General features: G+C 48.3%; 2 protein-coding genes across 2 annotated transcripts in view; one reads left to right on the top strand and one right to left on the bottom strand.

The window, feature by feature from the left end:
- Clstn3 (calsyntenin 3) overlaps nucleotides 1-11,706 on the bottom strand; it is a 31,870-nt gene extending 20,164 nt beyond the window's left edge. Inside the window, exons 1-8 of the mRNA XM_046424132.2 lie at nucleotides 10,978-11,706; nucleotides 8,274-8,396; nucleotides 7,694-7,889; nucleotides 5,877-6,085; nucleotides 5,469-5,618; nucleotides 5,036-5,221; nucleotides 4,297-4,578; nucleotides 3,239-3,351 (exon numbers count right to left, since the gene is read on the bottom strand). Coding sequence (XP_046280088.1) covers nucleotides 3,239-3,351; nucleotides 4,297-4,578; nucleotides 5,036-5,221; nucleotides 5,469-5,618; nucleotides 5,877-6,085; nucleotides 7,694-7,889; nucleotides 8,274-8,396; nucleotides 10,978-11,041 — 1,323 coding nt within the window. The 5' untranslated portion in view covers nucleotides 11,042-11,706. The remainder of the gene's footprint in view (nucleotides 1-3,238; nucleotides 3,352-4,296; nucleotides 4,579-5,035; nucleotides 5,222-5,468; nucleotides 5,619-5,876; nucleotides 6,086-7,693; nucleotides 7,890-8,273; nucleotides 8,397-10,977) is intronic.
- Nucleotides 11,707-12,800: 1,094 nt separating this feature from the next.
- Nucleotides 12,801-17,141, top strand: Rbp5 (retinol binding protein 5). Its single transcript, XM_046424137.2, has 4 exons — nucleotides 12,801-13,016; nucleotides 13,286-13,464; nucleotides 16,138-16,239; nucleotides 16,669-17,141. The coding sequence occupies exons 1-4, from the start codon at nucleotides 12,944-12,946 to the stop codon at nucleotides 16,720-16,722; spliced, it is 408 nt and encodes a 135-aa protein (XP_046280093.1). The 5' UTR covers nucleotides 12,801-12,943; the 3' UTR covers nucleotides 16,723-17,141.
- Nucleotides 17,142-17,631: the final 490 nt, after the last annotated feature.

The following is a 17,631-nucleotide window of genomic DNA, read 5'->3' as shown; positions in this document are numbered from 1 at the left end:
GTGTACGTATGGCGCTAGAATCTCTAGGGTAGTTTCTAACCCAACAGGAACTGCCAAGACCAATACTGCTCTCCTTTGCATTTTCTCCTAGTGTCGGTCAGCTGCGAATGAGGATGGCAGAGGAAGAGCAGAGAGTTCTCTGCCTTATCAACTTCCAAAGTTCAGGTTCCCTCAAGGCTCAGACCTAGGCTCTCTCCCTCTTCCCAGGATTTACCTTGTCTATTCCCCATGGGTTCAGTACCATGTTTATGCTGATAATTCCCCAGTCTTCATCCCCATCCTAGGATCTCCATTTGGATGTCTCGCAGTTCTCGTGAATGTAAAGTGGAGGATGGAAGTCCATGCCCCTTCCCCATTCCCTCAGTTTTCCCCAGGTGGTATAAACTCTGCCCTCCACATGGTTGCCCAAGTGGTAGCCTAGGAGACAGCTTCAACTTTCTTTTCCCTCACCCTCCCATCCAGTCCATCAGCAGCTACTGTGGATCTCAGGTCCAAACAGAATGGACAGCTGTGGATTCCTGTGCTGGTCTCTATATCTCCATTATCATGTGCCAGTCAACTCCCCAGCCCCTTTGTGGGGACTGTTTGTTTACTCTCACTCTCCAGTATAATCCTCCCACTATTGCCAAAGGGATCTTGTTAAAATGTAAATCTGATCAGGTGACATTCCTCCTTTAAATCCTTCAAAAAAGTCTTCCTATCTCTCACAGGACAAAATCTACACTAACCCCAGTGGATGAAGTCTATTGTACAACCTGATTATTGCCCGTCTCTCTCTTGTTCACTGTGCCCCAGTCTCACTGGTCTTGCTTCCAAGCTTGGAAAATGCTCACCTCTTTTCTGCCTCAAGACCTTTGTATCTGCTTCCTCCACTACCTGGAATACTTCCTATTATCTTCTCAAGTCAGCTAGTTCTCCTCTAGCATTAAACTAAAATTTCCCCTCAGTCAGGCCTTCTCTAGACATCTGATCTAAGTTCCTCACACTTATCTTCCCCTACATTTTATCCCAGGTCCTTGTCTGTTAATTTTACAGCACCTATCATAATTGATGGGTTTTTATGGCTTTAGATTTGTGGGTTTTGTTTGTTTGGTGCTGAGGATTAAATCCAGTGCCTTCGGCGTACTAAGTACATACATACATACCCTATCTCTGAGCTAACACAGCCCCATTTAGTTTTTAAAAACCTATCTTCTTAAGGGTCTAGGGGTATGACTCAGTGGTAGATCACTTGCTCAGTATGCACAAGGCCCTGGGTTCCATCCCCAGCACTGCAAAATAAGAACAAACAAATTTATCTTCCCAACCAAGTGTAAACTCAGTGAAGTCAAAGATTTTGTTCCATTTTCTATTCCATTATATCCCCAGAACCCAACAGAATAACAAGAACTTAAATGACATTTAATTGATTGTTTTTGTTTGTTTTTGTTTGTTTGTTTGTTTTTGTTTGTGGTGCTGGGGATTGAATCAGGGTCTTGTGCTTGTGAGGCAAGCCACTCTACCAACCCTGCTATATCCCCAGCCCTAATTGATTTTTTTTTTAATATTTTAATTTTTAGTTTTTTCGGTGGACACAATATCTTTATTTTATTTTTATGTGGTGCTGAGGATCGAACCCAGCGCCCCGCACAGGGCAGGCGAGCGCGCTACTGGCTACCGTTTGAGCCACATCCCCAGCCCCATAATTGATATTTTTTTTTAATTGAGTACCAGGGATTGAACAGAGGGACACTTGACCATTGAGCCACATCCCCAGTCCTATTTTGTATTTTATTTAGAGATAGGGTCTCACTGAGTTGCTTTAGTGCCTCACTGTTGCTGAGGCTGGCTTTGAATTCGAGATCCTTCTGCCTCAGCCTCCCAAGCCTTAGGATTACAGGCGTGTGCCACCACGCCTAGCTTAATTGATTTTTTTTAATGATTACATGATTATATCTGAATACTAATTACTTTTTTAAAAATCTTTTTATTTTCTGAATTTTCCACAATGGCATACCATTATTTTTTATTTTTATTTTTTTTTTATGTGGTGCTGAGGATCAAACCCTCTGCCTCATGCGTGCTAGGCAAGCGCTTTACCACTGAGCCACAACCCCAGCCCCTTAATTGATGTTTCAATAAGTGAGAGTAAATTAAAGAAAAATTGGAAGGGCAAAGTAGACTATTAGCGATGTGGGGGAAAGATCAAAAAATAGCAATGGCAGACTCTGTCTTTAAAAGAGTGCCACCAACAGCGAAGCTTTTGCACATGCCCTGAGTTGTCCAGTTTGTAAATTTTCTAAGCCCTTATTTCTCTTCTCTCTCTCTTACTTTCTGCTTTTTTTTTAAAAGCTGTGTGCTTATTCAGTTACTCTATTGTGGCTTGCAAGAAAAATAGAAGATGGCAACTCAAATTAGTTTTCACTGGTCCTTATGTTCAACTTGGAGAAAAAAACTAAATAAAGAAAAAGCTAAGGGGCTGAGGATGTAGCTGAGTTGGTAGAGTGCCTGCCTTGCATGCACTAAGGCTCTGGGTTAAATCCCCAGCACCACAAGAGAGAAAAAAAAAAAAAAGCTACAACTGTTGGCTCAAGAGACGATTTAAATTTTTTGTTCGCTTTTATTAATTCCTCATAATTTTGGACAAAAAAGTGAGAATTACCATGTATGGAGTGCTTTTTAATCTATAAAATTCTGTTATATCATCTAACCCAACAACAACCCTGGAATATAGAATTTTTTTTTTTTTTGTCATTGATGGACCTTTATTTTATTTACTTGTATGTGGGGCTGAGAATCAAACCCAGTGCTTCACACATGCGAGGCACGCTCTATAGAATTATTTTTATCTCTATGTAATAGACTTACAAAAGTTTAGACATATTAACCAAGATTTGATAGCCAGCAAGTACCCCAACAGGGCTCAAAACTAATCTGTGTACTTTGGCATTATTTATTTTCTTGGTTGTAACTCTTGAGAGTCAGGGACATGTACTGCTAAGGTTCTACCTAAGAGAGATGAAATAAAACAATCGGGCAGCCTTGGTGTTAGTAGTAATTTGTTGCCTATTTCTTTTGAATCCAGGAGTTCTTTCCCTAAGGCACAAGCCTTGGAGAAGAACCTAGGAGTAGAATGATTGAAGAGTGAAAGAGGGGGCATAGGGCAACCCAGAACATGCCAACCCCTCCAGGGGACCCTCTCTCCCTGAACATTAGTTACATCCACCTGGCCCTCCCAGGAGCCGGGCACCAGCCTCACCTGCTCCAACTTCCACAGGAACTTGACTGGGCGCGCGCTCTCAAGCAGGGGCCAGTAGAGGAAGGCAATTCTGCAGCCATGGACGGTCAGTGAGTAGTGAGAGAAGCCATCCTCTGAAGGTACAGAATGAGGAGAGGAGTCAAGCACAGACCAGAGGCAAGAACAGCAGTAGGAAGAAGATGCTGGATGCTGTTGATCCTCTCCTATGCTCTCATTTCGCCCCTCTCTAGTGTCCTCTCCACGATCCCCCCTCTCCCCACCCATACTCCAGTCCAAGTGATGACTAGAGCTTCTCAAGCACTGGTTGGGGAACACTGGCCAAACTGCTCCTACCCCTGGTCCAGCTCTTCACTGGTCCTTTGATTAATACACACATCATGGGTGACAACCCTTTTCAGATCAGGAAAAATGAGCCCAGAGAAGTGGCTAGAAAAAAAAGAGTGGAGCTGGGGATGTGGCTCAAGCGGTAGCCCGCTCGCCTGGCATGCGTGCAGCCCGCGTTCGATCCTCAGCAACACATACAAACAAAGATGTTGTGTCCGCCGAAAACTAAAAAATAAATAAATAAACAAATAAATATATTTTTTAAAAAAAAAGAGTGGATCAAGGCTGAGAATCCCTAGGGGGCTGTGCCACCGCAGATGAGGAAGAGGGGTACTTGGAGTCACTTAGCCTTAGAGGAGGAGAAGGATGGCATGAGGAAAAAGAGAAAGAAATGGGCACACCATTACCCAAACTTTTCCTTTGCAATGGCTCATGGGAGTAGAGATGGGGGCAGTCAACTATCGGGGATGCAGAGGGATTGATCGAGTAACTACAAATGAGAATGGCAGTGGTCACGAGGAGTCCCATGACACTCAGAGCAGTAGATCTCAGCATGCCATGTTGGGGATAAATCATAGAATTTCAGCAAATGTAAAAGCTAGCACTTTTATCAAAGCGTGTCATAAAGGAAGAGAGAGGAGGTGACCTATCCACAGTCAAACACTGGACAGTGACAGATTGAGGACAAGAAGCTAGTCTCTCACTCTCAATCCCATGCTCTGAGGAAGGCTCACCATTCTGGACTGTGTTACACACAATGGTTTCCTCTTCTTTCTTGCCCTTGTTGGGAGTTATACCATGCTTCATCCAGAAGGACAGGGTAAAGTGGTCACTGAGGCCATCCTGGGGCCCAGAGCCCAGGCCAGCTGTGCTACCCAGGGGCACCTGCACAGCTTGGGTGCCGTTGAACCAGTAGATAAGGCTGCTGTCTTGGCTGTAGTGCACCGAGAGTCCCGCCGTCCAGTTGGCATTGGGGCCTGGCATAGGCAAGAGATCTACCTCCCCAGTGGCAGCACCTGCAAGGGCCCCAGGAGGTACAAGTGTTAGATAAGGGACAGCAGATAGGGAAACTGCAAGGAAGCAGGAAAAGAGGGACTGATGGGAAAAGATTTCCCACAACCAGTCTCACTCTCTCTTGTGAACTTTCAAAGACAAGAGAGGGATGGACCTTTCTTCTGGGGATAGCTCTCCAGTTAATTCAATCCATCCTCCACCTCTTGATCTCTCCCTACCATCGTTCTATAATATATCTGGTGACTAGTGCAACAATTATAATCTTTGTTGCCTATTTCCAAAGACATGTCTACTACCCTTAGCCCACAAGAGCTAACCACATACCACAAGTCCCGTGGGAATATCCACATGCAAATGGCCAGAGGAGACATAAGGGAATTTTTAGGAAAACAACAGAGGAGGTGCAGATGGTTGGGAAAGGACAGGCCTGAGGACTGCTGGGGGAAGGGGCACACGCACCACACAGTTTCCGCAGTGCCCGCTCTGAATAATTGTCTCGGTCACAGCCCTTGGCCACATGGCTGGTCTGCAGCTCTATGGTGGCCTGAATGTTCCAGAGTGGTTCATCACAGGTCTCCAGGCGGATACCAGGGAACAAAGCCAAGCTCCCAGCGCCTGGTGCATATTCAATCCTTTTGTTCCAGCCTGCATGACAGACACAAAGAGAGCAGTGGAGAGAGAGAAGGTAAGGCAGCCGCTCCTACCCACTCCTCTCCCGCCTTATCTACTAATAATCTCAGGCTTTTAGGAAAATGGCTTGGCTGGAGTACATGTCTGGCTGCAAATATGTCCCTCAACCCCTAGCCTAGCCCCCTTAGATGTAAGAGGGACAAAAAGAGAAGCTAAGGTGAAAGAAAATTCACAAGACAGGTCACAGAGCTGAGCACCTCACCTTGCCAGCTGGGTTTACAGGTGGGCTTCACCTGGATCTCCACCTCAGCATCATCTGCTGCCCGCTTCTTCCCACAGTCATAAGCTGTAACGGTAAACTTGTAGAGCTTCTCACCACTATATTGCAGCTTCTCTGTGTTCTCAATGTTCCCTGGGGCACAGGAGTAGGGGAGGACAAATAGGGTTAGGAGCACTACAGAAAGCCCAGGGGGGCAAGGGGAAGTTAAGGCAGCAGCTGCATTTATCAGCAGAGAGTAGAAAAAAGGAGCCCCATAAAAATGGCTCCACATTTTGGAAGAAGGGTGCAGTGAGGGTTCAGGGGGCAGAAGTAGAGAGCACAGTGCTGGGTTGTCCTGAGGGACGTGGGTGCATAGGACTGGCAGCTGGGGCACGGGGAGTGTGGACTCACCATCATTGTCAATGAGGAAGGGGGTGTTGGGCGTGAGGATCTCATAGTAGCAGATCTGGCTATACTGGGGGGAGCAGTCACCATCAATGGCTTCCACCCGCAAGATGCGATCATATAGCTTCCCCTCCGTCACTGCAGCACGGTACAGACGCTCCACAAACACTGGGGCAAACTCATTCACGTCGTTGACCCGCACGTGCACTGTTGCCCTGCATGCACCAGAGTGGGAGGAGAGACAAGGAAGTATTAGCCAGTCTCTATACACTGAGCAAGGTACAAGCAGAAATCCAAATGGGGAGTCGGAGCTCGAGGGAGCCAGTCTATCCCTGAGACTGCTCACCCCTGCCCCACAGAGCACAGGGCTATGCCAAAATCATGCCAGAGATAGGGAAACAGAAGGAAGAGGGCCCAAGGAAAAGGTGGCTGAAGTGAAGGATAAGGGACACCAGGAGCAAAGCTGGATGACTTCTGTTCAAAATGCTATGGGTTAGGTTGCCATAACCATAACCATAAGAGGTGGCTCAAGCCCAGCAGGTCCTTCCTTCACAGCAGTCAGATTCAATGGGATAATCAAGACACAGTGAAAAGCTGGGCATGGTGGCACGTGCCTGTAATCCCAGCGGCTCTGGAGGCTGAGACAGGAGGATTTCGAGTTCAAAAGCCAGCCTCAGCAACGGCGAGGTACTAAGCAATTCAGTGAGACCCTGTCTCTAAATAAAATACAAAATAGGGCTGGGGATGTGGCACAGTGGTTGAGTGCCCGAGTTCAATCCCTGGTACCAAAAAAAAAAAGCACAGTAAAAGCCAAATTAAAACCAGCCAAAAGAAGGGAAGTGGCATTTGTACAAGTTATAAATCAGCTGGGTGCAATGGCAAATGCCTATAATCCCAGTGACTAGGGAGTCTGAGGCAGGAGGATTACAAGTTCAAGGCCATCCTCTCAGCAAGTTAGCAAGACCCTCAGCAACTTAGTGAGACCCTGTCTCAAAAAATAAAATACTCAGTGGTAAAGCACCCCTGGGTTCAACTCTCAGTTCCAAAACAAAAAACAAAAGTTGTAAGTCACCTGACATATCTACATAGTACATGTGAGCCATGGGCTTCCTGCATGTGCATGAAATGTGTGTGTCAGCCGTTGTCTCTCTTCACTCATGCACTTACCTGGGCAAGCAGAGCTGGGTCTAGGTCCTACATGCTGGGCCCTGCCCTCCACAGGATCCAGACCCAGAGGAAAAGGTCCTATCTCTAAATGGGAAACTAAGTCACAAAGAGCATTTTATCTCTAATACCTCTTAGTGGCCCAGGAATCCTGAATGCTGATCTTTCTCCTATTCTCAAATGAGAAGTGAACTGGAAACAGATGTAGGTATCTGCCCAAACCTCTTTACCACTCTAAATACCCCCTGCCCCTTCCTCTCACCTAAGGCTGTCTGTGTATTATGAATTGTGTGCATGGCACACACTGCAAAAAAACTGGAGGGGACAGTTGAAAGGGACTTGAATGTTTGCTGAATGTGTTCATTCTCTTCACCTTGTTCTCTTCCTCTTCACAAACCACCTCCATTAATCCTCACAGCAACTCCTCTACATTTTACAGATAAGAAAAAGCATGTCCAAAAAAGCTAAATTGTCCAAACTCATAAGAGGCAAAAGAATTTTATCCCAGTAAACTCTGCCATACTGATGGTCCTTAAACTTTTTGAATAGTGGGGGTTGGAGTAGACTTTCAATGAGACATGGACAGAGGATGGTGAGGGGCTTGGGAGCAGGAAGGGGGGCCCCACAGCACATGGGGTAGGGGACAAGGCCTTCCTCACTTGTGGGATTTCTTGGTGTTGGCGCCGTCAGGACCCTCGCCACAGTCATAGGCTTGGATGGTGAAGGTGTGCTCCTTCTGGGCCTCACAGTCCACCGGCTCTTTGGCCCGAATCAGCCCTTCTCCTGTAGCCTTGTCCAAGATCACAGCCTCAAACGGCACCCCAGATCCATGGAGCCGGAAGCCACAGATCTCACCTGGCCAAGTGGGGAAGAGACGGGGTGAGGCTCCTGCCCTACCTGGTACTTCTTCGCTGCCCTCAGCCTCCCCACCTGAGACACACTGACACATCAGGTGGATCCAGTACCACCTGTCCTCCCAAACTCCTGGGAAAGCATCAGTGATCAGACATACAACTCCAACCCCAGCTTCTCCAAGCAGCCACCTCTCAGAACCACCAGGCCTGAGTTCTGGCAAAATTGGAATGTGCTTAACCCCTGCCAGCCCATGCCCCTCCTTGAGCCCACTTCCACTTTCCCCAGGCCTTCTCCCCACTTTCTTCCCTCCCTCCCTTGCGCTCTGCTCTCCCACCCACTTTTCTCTGTCCTGCCCCTGCATTGCTCATCCCCAGCCCCAATTACCTGCATAGCGCAGGGGGGCATCCTTATCCAAGGCAAAAAGCGGTGGGTTCAGTAGGACAGTGTTATCATTCTCCATGACGATGCCCTGGTACTCCGCCTCGATCCATGGCTTGTGCTTGTTGGCTGGTCCCACCCCAGGGAGAGGAGAGGAAACACCTGTGAGCAGGACCACCATTCCCACCCGAACCCTTCCCATCCCAGCAACTCACACCACAGCATCATCGCCCTTTCCTTCCCTGCTGGAGGACCTTACAAAAGGAAGGACTAAAGATAAGAAATCAACTATAGAAGTCAGAAGGTCTGTGGGAGATCAGAGCCTTCTCCCATGGCAAGTTGGACTGTTTCCATGGCAACTGCCTGCCCTGGGGGAAGGGGGCCACTATCTCCCCTGGGAACCATAGTTAGAGATGGAGAATCTTCTTTAGGGACCTCCTATGTTTAGAGGATGGAGACTGGGGACTCGGGAAGCAGTAGTGAGCCCTCAGAAGGTCCTGGAAAGGGAAGGGATAAATTACAGGCAGAGTTAAGACTAGAAAGAGAAAATCTAGAAGTTTCCTAACATCCTGATTGTTTATCCTCCCACACACACTCCAAACCCCATTTCTATCCTGATCCCTTCATTCTGCACTTTTCCCAGTCAGACCCCAACCTCAGGCCACTCTCTCGGAGCAGAGGAAGAGGAGAAAGGAAAGAAGAGAAGATATATAGGACAGAGGGAGGGGGACAGAGAGGGGCAGGGATGGAGCAGAGGAATCAATGCCAAATGACAGGACCAGCAGAGCTGACATCCTAAGGGATTATGGAGGTGGCCTAGAAAAATGCCAAATCCCCTCCCTGTTTCCCATCCCCACACCCAAGAGAACATTTACAACCAGCACATCTCTATGTCCTCTTTAAGGCCTCCAAACCCCACACTCCCTGTACCCCACTTTTTCTTGCTGTGGTGGGAATCAAACCAGGGTCTTGTTCTTGCTAGGCAAACACTTTACCACCTAGCTACATCTCTAGCCCAGACTCAACTTTTTATACAGACCCATGATTTAATCCCAATTCTTGTCTACCTCAGCCCTCTTTCTTTCATCCACCAACCAATTCAGGATAAATGTGGGATTCAGCCAGACTCATTTCTCCCCATCTCCTACCAGGCTCAGCTAAATCACATCTGCTTCTCAGGACCAATCTCCCACTGGCCTGGCGAGGAGCTGTGGGGAAACCGAAGCATGTTCCTTGAGCTCAACGCGTTCCCTTCCCCCTCTACCTCACCCCCATCCCCAACCTCCACAGCTTGTTCTATCTAATCTTGTCAAGCAAACACCCAGGATTTAAAGGCCCGTTCACTTTGGCACATTGGCTGGACACGTGTGTGGGAGGATGTGTCATCTGAGGGAAACTGAGTCACCAAAGGGCATCTCACCCCCAGCAATGTGGGTGAGCAAGAAATCCTGATTTCCACTCTCCCCTCCAACCACACCTCAACACACTTCCTGGTACCTGAATGCCTGCCCCTTTCTTGCTGATAACCACCATAACCCCCTTCCCTAATGGCTGAAGAGAAAGCCACAAGATGGTGCACTGAAGGCCGCACAGGAAGTGGCAGGAGGCTCAGAAGCCAGGCTGAGGTCCTGAAGAGAGAAAAGAGCAGATGGAAGGGCTGAGGCATGGCAAGGGCAGGGCTGGGCACCCTCTCCAGACCTCACCCCTCCAATCCCGCATCTCCTCCTGGTCCCTGAGCCTCTGTTCCCCTGTTGCTCTCTTCTTGGTCGCCTTCCGTCTCCCTTCCTTCCTTCCTTCCTTCCCTGTCACTCATTCTTAGGCTCCCTGACTCTTTGGCTGTGTGCCTCCTCTCTTCTCACTTTTCTTCCTGATTTTCCTTTCATTCCTCCCTTTCTTTTGCCTCTACCTTTACCCTTTTCCATCCCCTTCTTCTCCTCCTCCCACATCTCACCTCCCTCTCCTCCACCGCAGCTTTCCTTCTCACCACTCACTTGGTACCCCCACACACCCACTTCTGCCCTTCCCTGCCTTTCTCCCTTCCTTCCACCTACCTGAGCCCTCTGCTCCAACCCCTCCCTCCCACCCTCTCTCCATCCCTCTGACAGCCTCACCCAGCTGAATTTATCTGCTGTCTGCCAGAGAGGGCAGCTCTGGTAACCCACAGCCCAGCGGATGCAGGCACAGGGTATGGATGCAGAGCAACACGCAAAAACATACGTGCTCGGAATTGCTGAGCTGCAACCAACAGTTTTTCCCCAGGATGGGATGGAAAGGATCCAGATGGATCTGCCACACACCCTTAGCGTGTGCACACCCCAGTGAGAAAGGAAAATCATTGAGATAAGTATACCACCTCTCGGGGCAAGTCTTTCTAAGACCTAAGATATCTACTAGAATGGAGAAATTGGGGGAGAGAGGAGAGAAGCAAGAGACCCCCCCACCCCCAAGACAGGAATGGTAACCAAATAGGAGCAGGATGACTGGCAAGAGAAGCACATGGGTAGAGATGGGTTAGAGAGGAAGATGTGGCTCTGGGAAGTGAGAAGGAGGGGTAGGAAACGGGTCTGAGAAAATGGATAAGAACAGGGATGGTCAGAGAGGAAGGGCCACCTGTCAGGTGCCAGAGAGTCTCAACACCTTCTTCCCACCCCACCCCCACATTGCTCTGCTTGATACCTTCATTCAGAGCCCCCACCCCCACCTCACTCACCTTTGTTCCCAGAGCTGGGTGGGAGCAGAAAGGCCAGCAAGAGGGGCAGCAGCAGGAAGGTCATGGTGTGGGTGTGGGGCAGGGCCAGGCCAGGCGATCGCTGTCCCCTGGGAGACTCAAGTCTGCTAATTCCACCTCAGAGGAGAGATGTCGGGGCTCTCCACAGAGGGGAGGGCAGCAGGCAGTGACAGAAAGGAGCCTGCTGCCCACGCTAGTCCATAAAGCACACGCTGGCAGACCCCAGTCTCAGTGGCTGAGATGGGGGACTTGCAGTGGCTTCTTCTCTTCCCTCTTGAGCCCAGCGTCCTCACTCTCTCACTCCCACCCCATCCCAGCTACTGCAGGATGACGTCAGCACAGCCAGGCAAGGATTGATGAGGCCGCTGGCCAATCGCGTGACTGGGGGTGCCAGGTGCTGCAGGGAGGGAGGGAACCAATAGGACTGGGGAGCAGGGGCGGGAGAATGTGTTAGGGCTTTTTCCCCTGACTGCAATTTGGGGGAGCAGAGGAACTGCGGGGGTTGGGGAGGAAGCAGGAAAGCCATACAGGGGATGGGAGATAAGGGGGACATTGAGAGAAAGGAAAAGCTAGAAGCCAGGGATGGGGAAGGGAGACATCCACCGAGACCTGAGACCCGAGGTGGCCAGAAGGGGCGGTACCCACATCACCACACCCCCAACTCTGCATTAACCTCTTTTCACAGCACTTTCCATCAGCAAGTCCCTGCTGTGTGCTTCTGGGAACTGCTAAGTAAAATCTTCAGTCTGAACATGAGAAATCCTAGAAATTTTAAGTCCCAGTCCAGGTCTCTGTAGAAACCATAGGAGAGTCATCAGGGTCATGAAAAGCTCCCTGGGACTGGAGCAAGAATGAGATGTTTGTGCCTGCCTCCCAACACTCACACCCCTGTTGGGACAGTTCACCAGCAGCTTTTCGTACTGCCTACTCTCTCTACCTCCCTCTCCAAATTTCCCAACTTAAGCCATGATAGAACAGCCCAGGAGATTCTGAAGCCAGGGAATTTGGCAGGTTTGAGAGAGAAATGTGCAGTTGGGGGTGGAACATACAATAATTTAGGGGTCCTCTACACCATTATGCGAACACATTTGGTAAAAATGAGCTTTTCAAGGGTGGGGGTGTGTGTGTGGTATCATTGGCAACTCAAGACAGAAATTCTGGGTCTTAAGCCAAAGAGGATAAATTTCTTCAGAATAATCAGACAGATCCCTCCCACACCTGCTCCAGACCTTGAACTCAATACCCATGAGGATGCTGACAGTCAGTTTCTCTGCCACCCTCTCTACAACCTAACAGGACCAAGATCCTAGAATACCAGTTTGGGGTCCCAGTTCAGCCAACTGTCTGAGGGAGCTGTGAGACTAGGGCTCCAGGGCTTTCTGCACTGTGGCTCCTGGCCAGCTGGCTGTTTCCCTCCCTCCTCCCCACATACCTTTCAATATCCCTGACTCAGTCTCAGGATCTCAGGATACTCCTAGAACTCATTTATCCCCATCTGACTGAGTCAGGGCAGCCATGGCTGCATCCTCTGGGGAAGGCTGCCCCCTCAGGATTCCAGGAAGGTTTCAAAGCCTGCTAGAAATGGGGTGGAAGCCAAAACTGACTTTTGGAAAGGCTCAAGTTTTAGATGATTGACAGTCCCAAATCCTGCCCCAAGTTCCTTCCTCAGGAAAAGCTGAGATCAGGCTCAATTTTGCCAAGTCCCAGACTTTCCATCAAGCTGTAGACACCAGCCCCCAACTCGTCATGGGGGAGGGAAGGCTGGTAACGACTCTTATTGCAACAGGGCTCAGCCCTATAAAACCCCTGGCCAGGGGACCTTTCCACTCTCCTGTGTGTTTGTGGAGGACTGGCCAAAGTCTGTCAGCACTCTTTAGCCTCTTCGCCCGCCTGCCTGTGTCTCCTGTATTCTCCTGAAATCTTGATCTCCATTCTGACCAGTGGAACAATGCCTCCCAACCTCACTGGCTACTACCGCTTTGTCTCCCAGAAGAACTTGGAGGATTACCTGCAGGCCCTAAGTAATGACCTCACCCTCCCATACCTCTTTCACTTTCCTTCTCTCTCCCTTGATACTTCTAGTTCCCCCTAAGAAGGGGGCACACTGGGGTTGGATTTTGTGGCTCTGTCAAGTGGCAGCTGACTTGAGATTCATTTCCAATAGTGGGTGGGTAAATCCCCAGTGCCAGACTCTACTAAGGGAGTGCTCAAAGCCACAGGCCGGGCGCTGCTACGGCAGGGGAGTACCTGGCTGGGTGGCAGGTACCTTGCTAAGACTTAACCCCCACAGACATCAACGTGGCCCTGCGGAAAATAGTGTTGCTGTTGAAGCCAGACAAGGAGATTGACCACCAGGGCGACCGCATAATAGTGAAGACGCTCAGCACCTTCCGCAACTATGTCATGGAATTTGAGGTGGGAGTTGAGTTTGAAGAGGACTTAAGGATCGTGGATGGACGAAAATGCCAGGTACTTTCTCTCAGGCTTGGGGGGGAGAGGAAGGACAAGCCAGTGCCTCCTAATAGTGTGGACCAAAACAAAGGATCCTCTCTCAGACATCAGAGCCAGGGAAAATGACCACCACAGCAGGCCATGGGGTCCTAGGGTACCAGGCTCTGGGACTAGAAGGTTCTGCTCCTCCCCTCATTTCGTCCTTCACTCCTGCTCCCTCTTATCATCTCCCAGAGGAAAAAAGAGCAAGCCACCCAAGGGTAAGCAAACATTTGTTCTATCCTGTGACACTGTGGGTTACCACAGTCTCTTCTCTATAACCCTAGTCTTCTGTGTCTTTCCCTACTTCTTCCAGGGTCTTTCTTGGTCCCCTTAGTTTCCTTATTTATCCCTTAAACTGGGGTTTTCCTCACAGTGTTTCATTCTTGACCTTCTTACCTGTACACCATCCATGGGCTAAATCACCTACATCCAAGCTTTCTGCTACCATCTATAAACTGTCCTTGACATTCATTTCCAGCCAGAGCCATCTCCTGAGATCCAGGGTGATGTTTTTAACTGCCTGAAAAATATTTCCATTTGTGTGCCTCAAGGTCAAACTTGAATTCATTATCTTCCTATCCAAACCTACTCCACTTTTATATTTACTTTCTCTGTTAATGGCAATAACCAGTCAACCAGGAGATGCAGTTGATGTCTCTTGTTTCCTTACTCTTATGCCCACCAAACCCACAACCTCCACATCAAGAAGACTTTACAGGGTTGGGGCTGTAGCCCATGTGAGGCACTAGGTTCAATCCTTAGAACCACATAAAAAAATAACAAATAAAATTCTGTCCATCTACAACTACAAAAAAATTGTTTATAAAAAGAAATCTTTATAACTTTTTTGCACTGTCCAATATAGTAGCTACTAATTACATATAACTTCTGCACACTAACATGGAAGTAGACCAAGTGGAATTGTGCCATGTGTGCAAAATATACACTGGATTTTAAAACAATAATATTAAAAAAAATTAAACATCTCAAAATACACACACACACACATATTTATACCAGGGATTGAACATAGGAGTGCTTAACCACTGAGCCACATCCCCAGCCCTTTTTTGTATTTTATTTAGAGATGGGGCCTTGCTAAGTTGCTGAGGCTGGCTTCAAACTTCTGATCCTCCTGCCTCAGCCTCCTGAATTGCTGAGATTACAGGCATGTACCACCATGCCCAGATTCAGAATATTTTTACTATTGATAACATGCTGAAATTATAACATTTTGAATATTAGATTAAATAAAATGTTATTAAATTTAAGTAAGCTGGGTATGGCCATGTACTCCTGCAATTCTGAGCAGGCCTACTCAAGAGGCTGGGGCAGGTGGACCACAAATTCAAAGCCAGCCTGGACACTTTAGCAAGATGCTGTCTTAAAGTAAAACAAAAAGGCCTGGAGGTGTGGCTCAGTGATAAATCACTAGACTTACATGCCTGAGGCCCTGGGTTTACCCCAGTTCTGCAGAAAATAATTAATTAAGTTTTCCTAATAAGTCTCATATAATTGATAATTGTTTTGTAAATGTGGCTTTTTTTTTTTTTTTTGGTACTGGGGATTGAACTCCGGGGCACTAGACACCATTGAGAACATCCCAAGCCCTTTTTTATATATTTTAATTAGAGACAGGGCCTCACTGAGTTAGTTGCTTAGTGCCTCACTTTTGCTGAGGCTGGCTTTGAAGTCACAATCCTCCTGCATCAGCCTCCTGAGCTGCTGGGATTACCGGTGTATGCCACCCGTGCCTGGCATTAAATGTGGCATTTTATTTCTGTTGTTCATCATTCTTCTAAATGGGTCTTATCCATTCCCTCCTAGTCTTTCTCATTATCAGCACCTTAATTTTCTCACTGGATGCCCCAAATTAGTCCCCAATCTTAAACCCCCTGGAAGCCATTCTGTGTACTATAGCCACAGGATCCTCTAAAATGTAAAAGTGACCATGTCTCTCCCTGACTAAACCCTTTGGTGAAGATCTATTACATTTCAGATAAAGCCCACATGCTTCACAGAGTAGACCAACTCCTCATTGCTTTCCCATGTACCGAGTTAGGGCCCTTGAGAACTATCTGCTCTCCGTTCTTAATTCTATGCTATTTGTTTCCTTGCAAGAAATTTCCCATTATCTCCAATCTACTTAACTCCTAACTTCCTTGAAGATTTGCCTTTTCCCTCCCTCTTCCATCCTCAGGTAATAGATACCTTGTTTAGCAGACATATCCTCTGGGAAGGCTCCATAAATGTTGATGAAATGCCCAAGCCTACAGGGGATGATCCTTCAGTCCTAAGGACAGGTTAACTGAGAAAGAGAAGAAAGGAGAATACCTAGGAGTAACTCTCAACCAATCTTTCTTCTTTCTGAAAAGATAAGTCAGTGGTATCCAGAGATACCAAAGTTTCCATTCTTCATCACGCCCTCCCCAGTTTCACCCTAGTTATCCTCCTCCTCCCCTGCTCTCCACCAAAGGTTGCCATAGATAACTGTGGGCCTCTCTGAAGGCTTTTAGGATCAGGGGGCTGGAGTCCTGCTGAATCAGAGCATCTGTCTCAGAATGAAGGGACCAGAGAAAACAGAGTAAGTTGAGAAGTCTTTGGGTGTCCTTCCTCCCAATTTTCCTTTATTCCTGCCTTCCCCTATAGACCATAGTAACCTGGGAGGAGGAGCAGCTGGTGTGTGTGCAGAAAGGGGAGGTCCCCAACCGGGGCTGGAGACACTGGCTGGAGGGAGAGAAGTTGCATCTGGTAAGTTGGGGGGTGGGGGGGGGGGGGGGGGGGGGATGCTGGGAGAGGGACCTCTTGTCCAAAACCAGAAAGTCTATTCCTCCACCCCAACCCACCCTCACTGTCTGCTCCAAGGAAGTAGGGCGGGGCACTTGTAAGAGTAGGGAGAAAAAGATACAGAGTGGCCAAGGTGGGTCCTGGCTAAAAATCAGATGAATACCCACAAATCATAACTGGAGATATGGAAACCACCATTTCATCTCCTGACCCAGCGACCTTCCTTCCTCTGGGGTGAAAAATTGAGGATTTGAAACAATGATACAATTCCCCATACATCAAATGCTTTAGCTGCTGTATCCTGAGGGATTAAGTGAGGTCAGGGACTGTGAGAAGGTCTGAGTCCCAGCTGGTGAGAACCCTCTCCTCTTCACTGTCCTCCTTTACCCCCAGGAACTGACTGCGAGGGATGCGGTGTGCAAGCAGGTCTTCAGGAAGGTCAGATAGCCAGAGAGGAGCCAAGGCCCTCCCGACAGCACCAATCCAGGCCCCTCTTGTTTGTGCCCTTTTCAAGCCCAGCTTGTGCCAGGTCAGCGTCCCCATCTCGGCCACTATCCTCCCTCACCCCATGTTAATTGGTAACCTGCAGCCCCCAGGTCAAAGTCTTTTTTCTCACACACTCCACTGCTCAATAATGGCCCCGCTTCCAGTTCAAGGTCAGGCCTCCTGGATGGCAGAAGAAGGCAAAGGGGAAAGGACCCTTGAGAGTAACTGACCTCCATTCTGTAGTTAATTTGGCTTCTTATTTTCCATCTAAGAAAAAAAACTAGACTTTAGGCATTCTTCTTGAAAATTCTATCCCAGTAGATCTTTTGGAAAACCGTGACTGGTTCAAGAGTTTAAATGTACTCCGCTGTTAGAGACTTCTTGCTTGTTTCTTTGTCTTTATTCTCAAGAAAGCCTCAAGTACTCAACAAAACCCAGTCAGAGGCATGGCCTTAACCACTCAGTCCCACGGATCCAGCTTACTGACATCTGAAGACATCCTGGCCAGTTTCCCCCACGTGTTGGGGAAAAGGGATGGGACTGGGTGAGACTTTTGGCCAGTGATGGGGAGTCTGGGAGCTTCCAAATAGTGCCCTGGCCTCTGTGTCTACTTTGGGAAAGACAGGCAGCAAGAAGGACTGAAAAGGGAAGCAGGGGCTAGGGTTGTGGCTCAAGTGGTAGAGCCTAGCACGCGTGAGGCCCTGGGTTCGATCCTCAGCACCACATAAAAATAAAATAAAGATATTGTGCCCACCTACGATTAAAAAATAAATATTAAAAAAAAAGAAAAAGAAAAGAAAAGGGAAGCAGATAGAGGATGCAAGGCCAGGGGATAAAGAGGTGAAGAAAACATGCAGGTGTGCAAGCAAC

The sequence above is a fragment of the Marmota monax genome, unplaced genomic scaffold, assembly GCF_021218885.2.
Source record: "Marmota monax isolate L192 unplaced genomic scaffold, Marmota_monax_Labrador192_F-V1.1 WCK01_AAM20220418_F8-fsc00186, whole genome shotgun sequence".
Taxonomy (NCBI): Eukaryota; Metazoa; Chordata; class Mammalia; order Rodentia; family Sciuridae; genus Marmota; species Marmota monax.
Note: the sequence above shows the minus strand (reverse complement) of the source record. Positions and strands in the feature narration are given on the sequence as shown.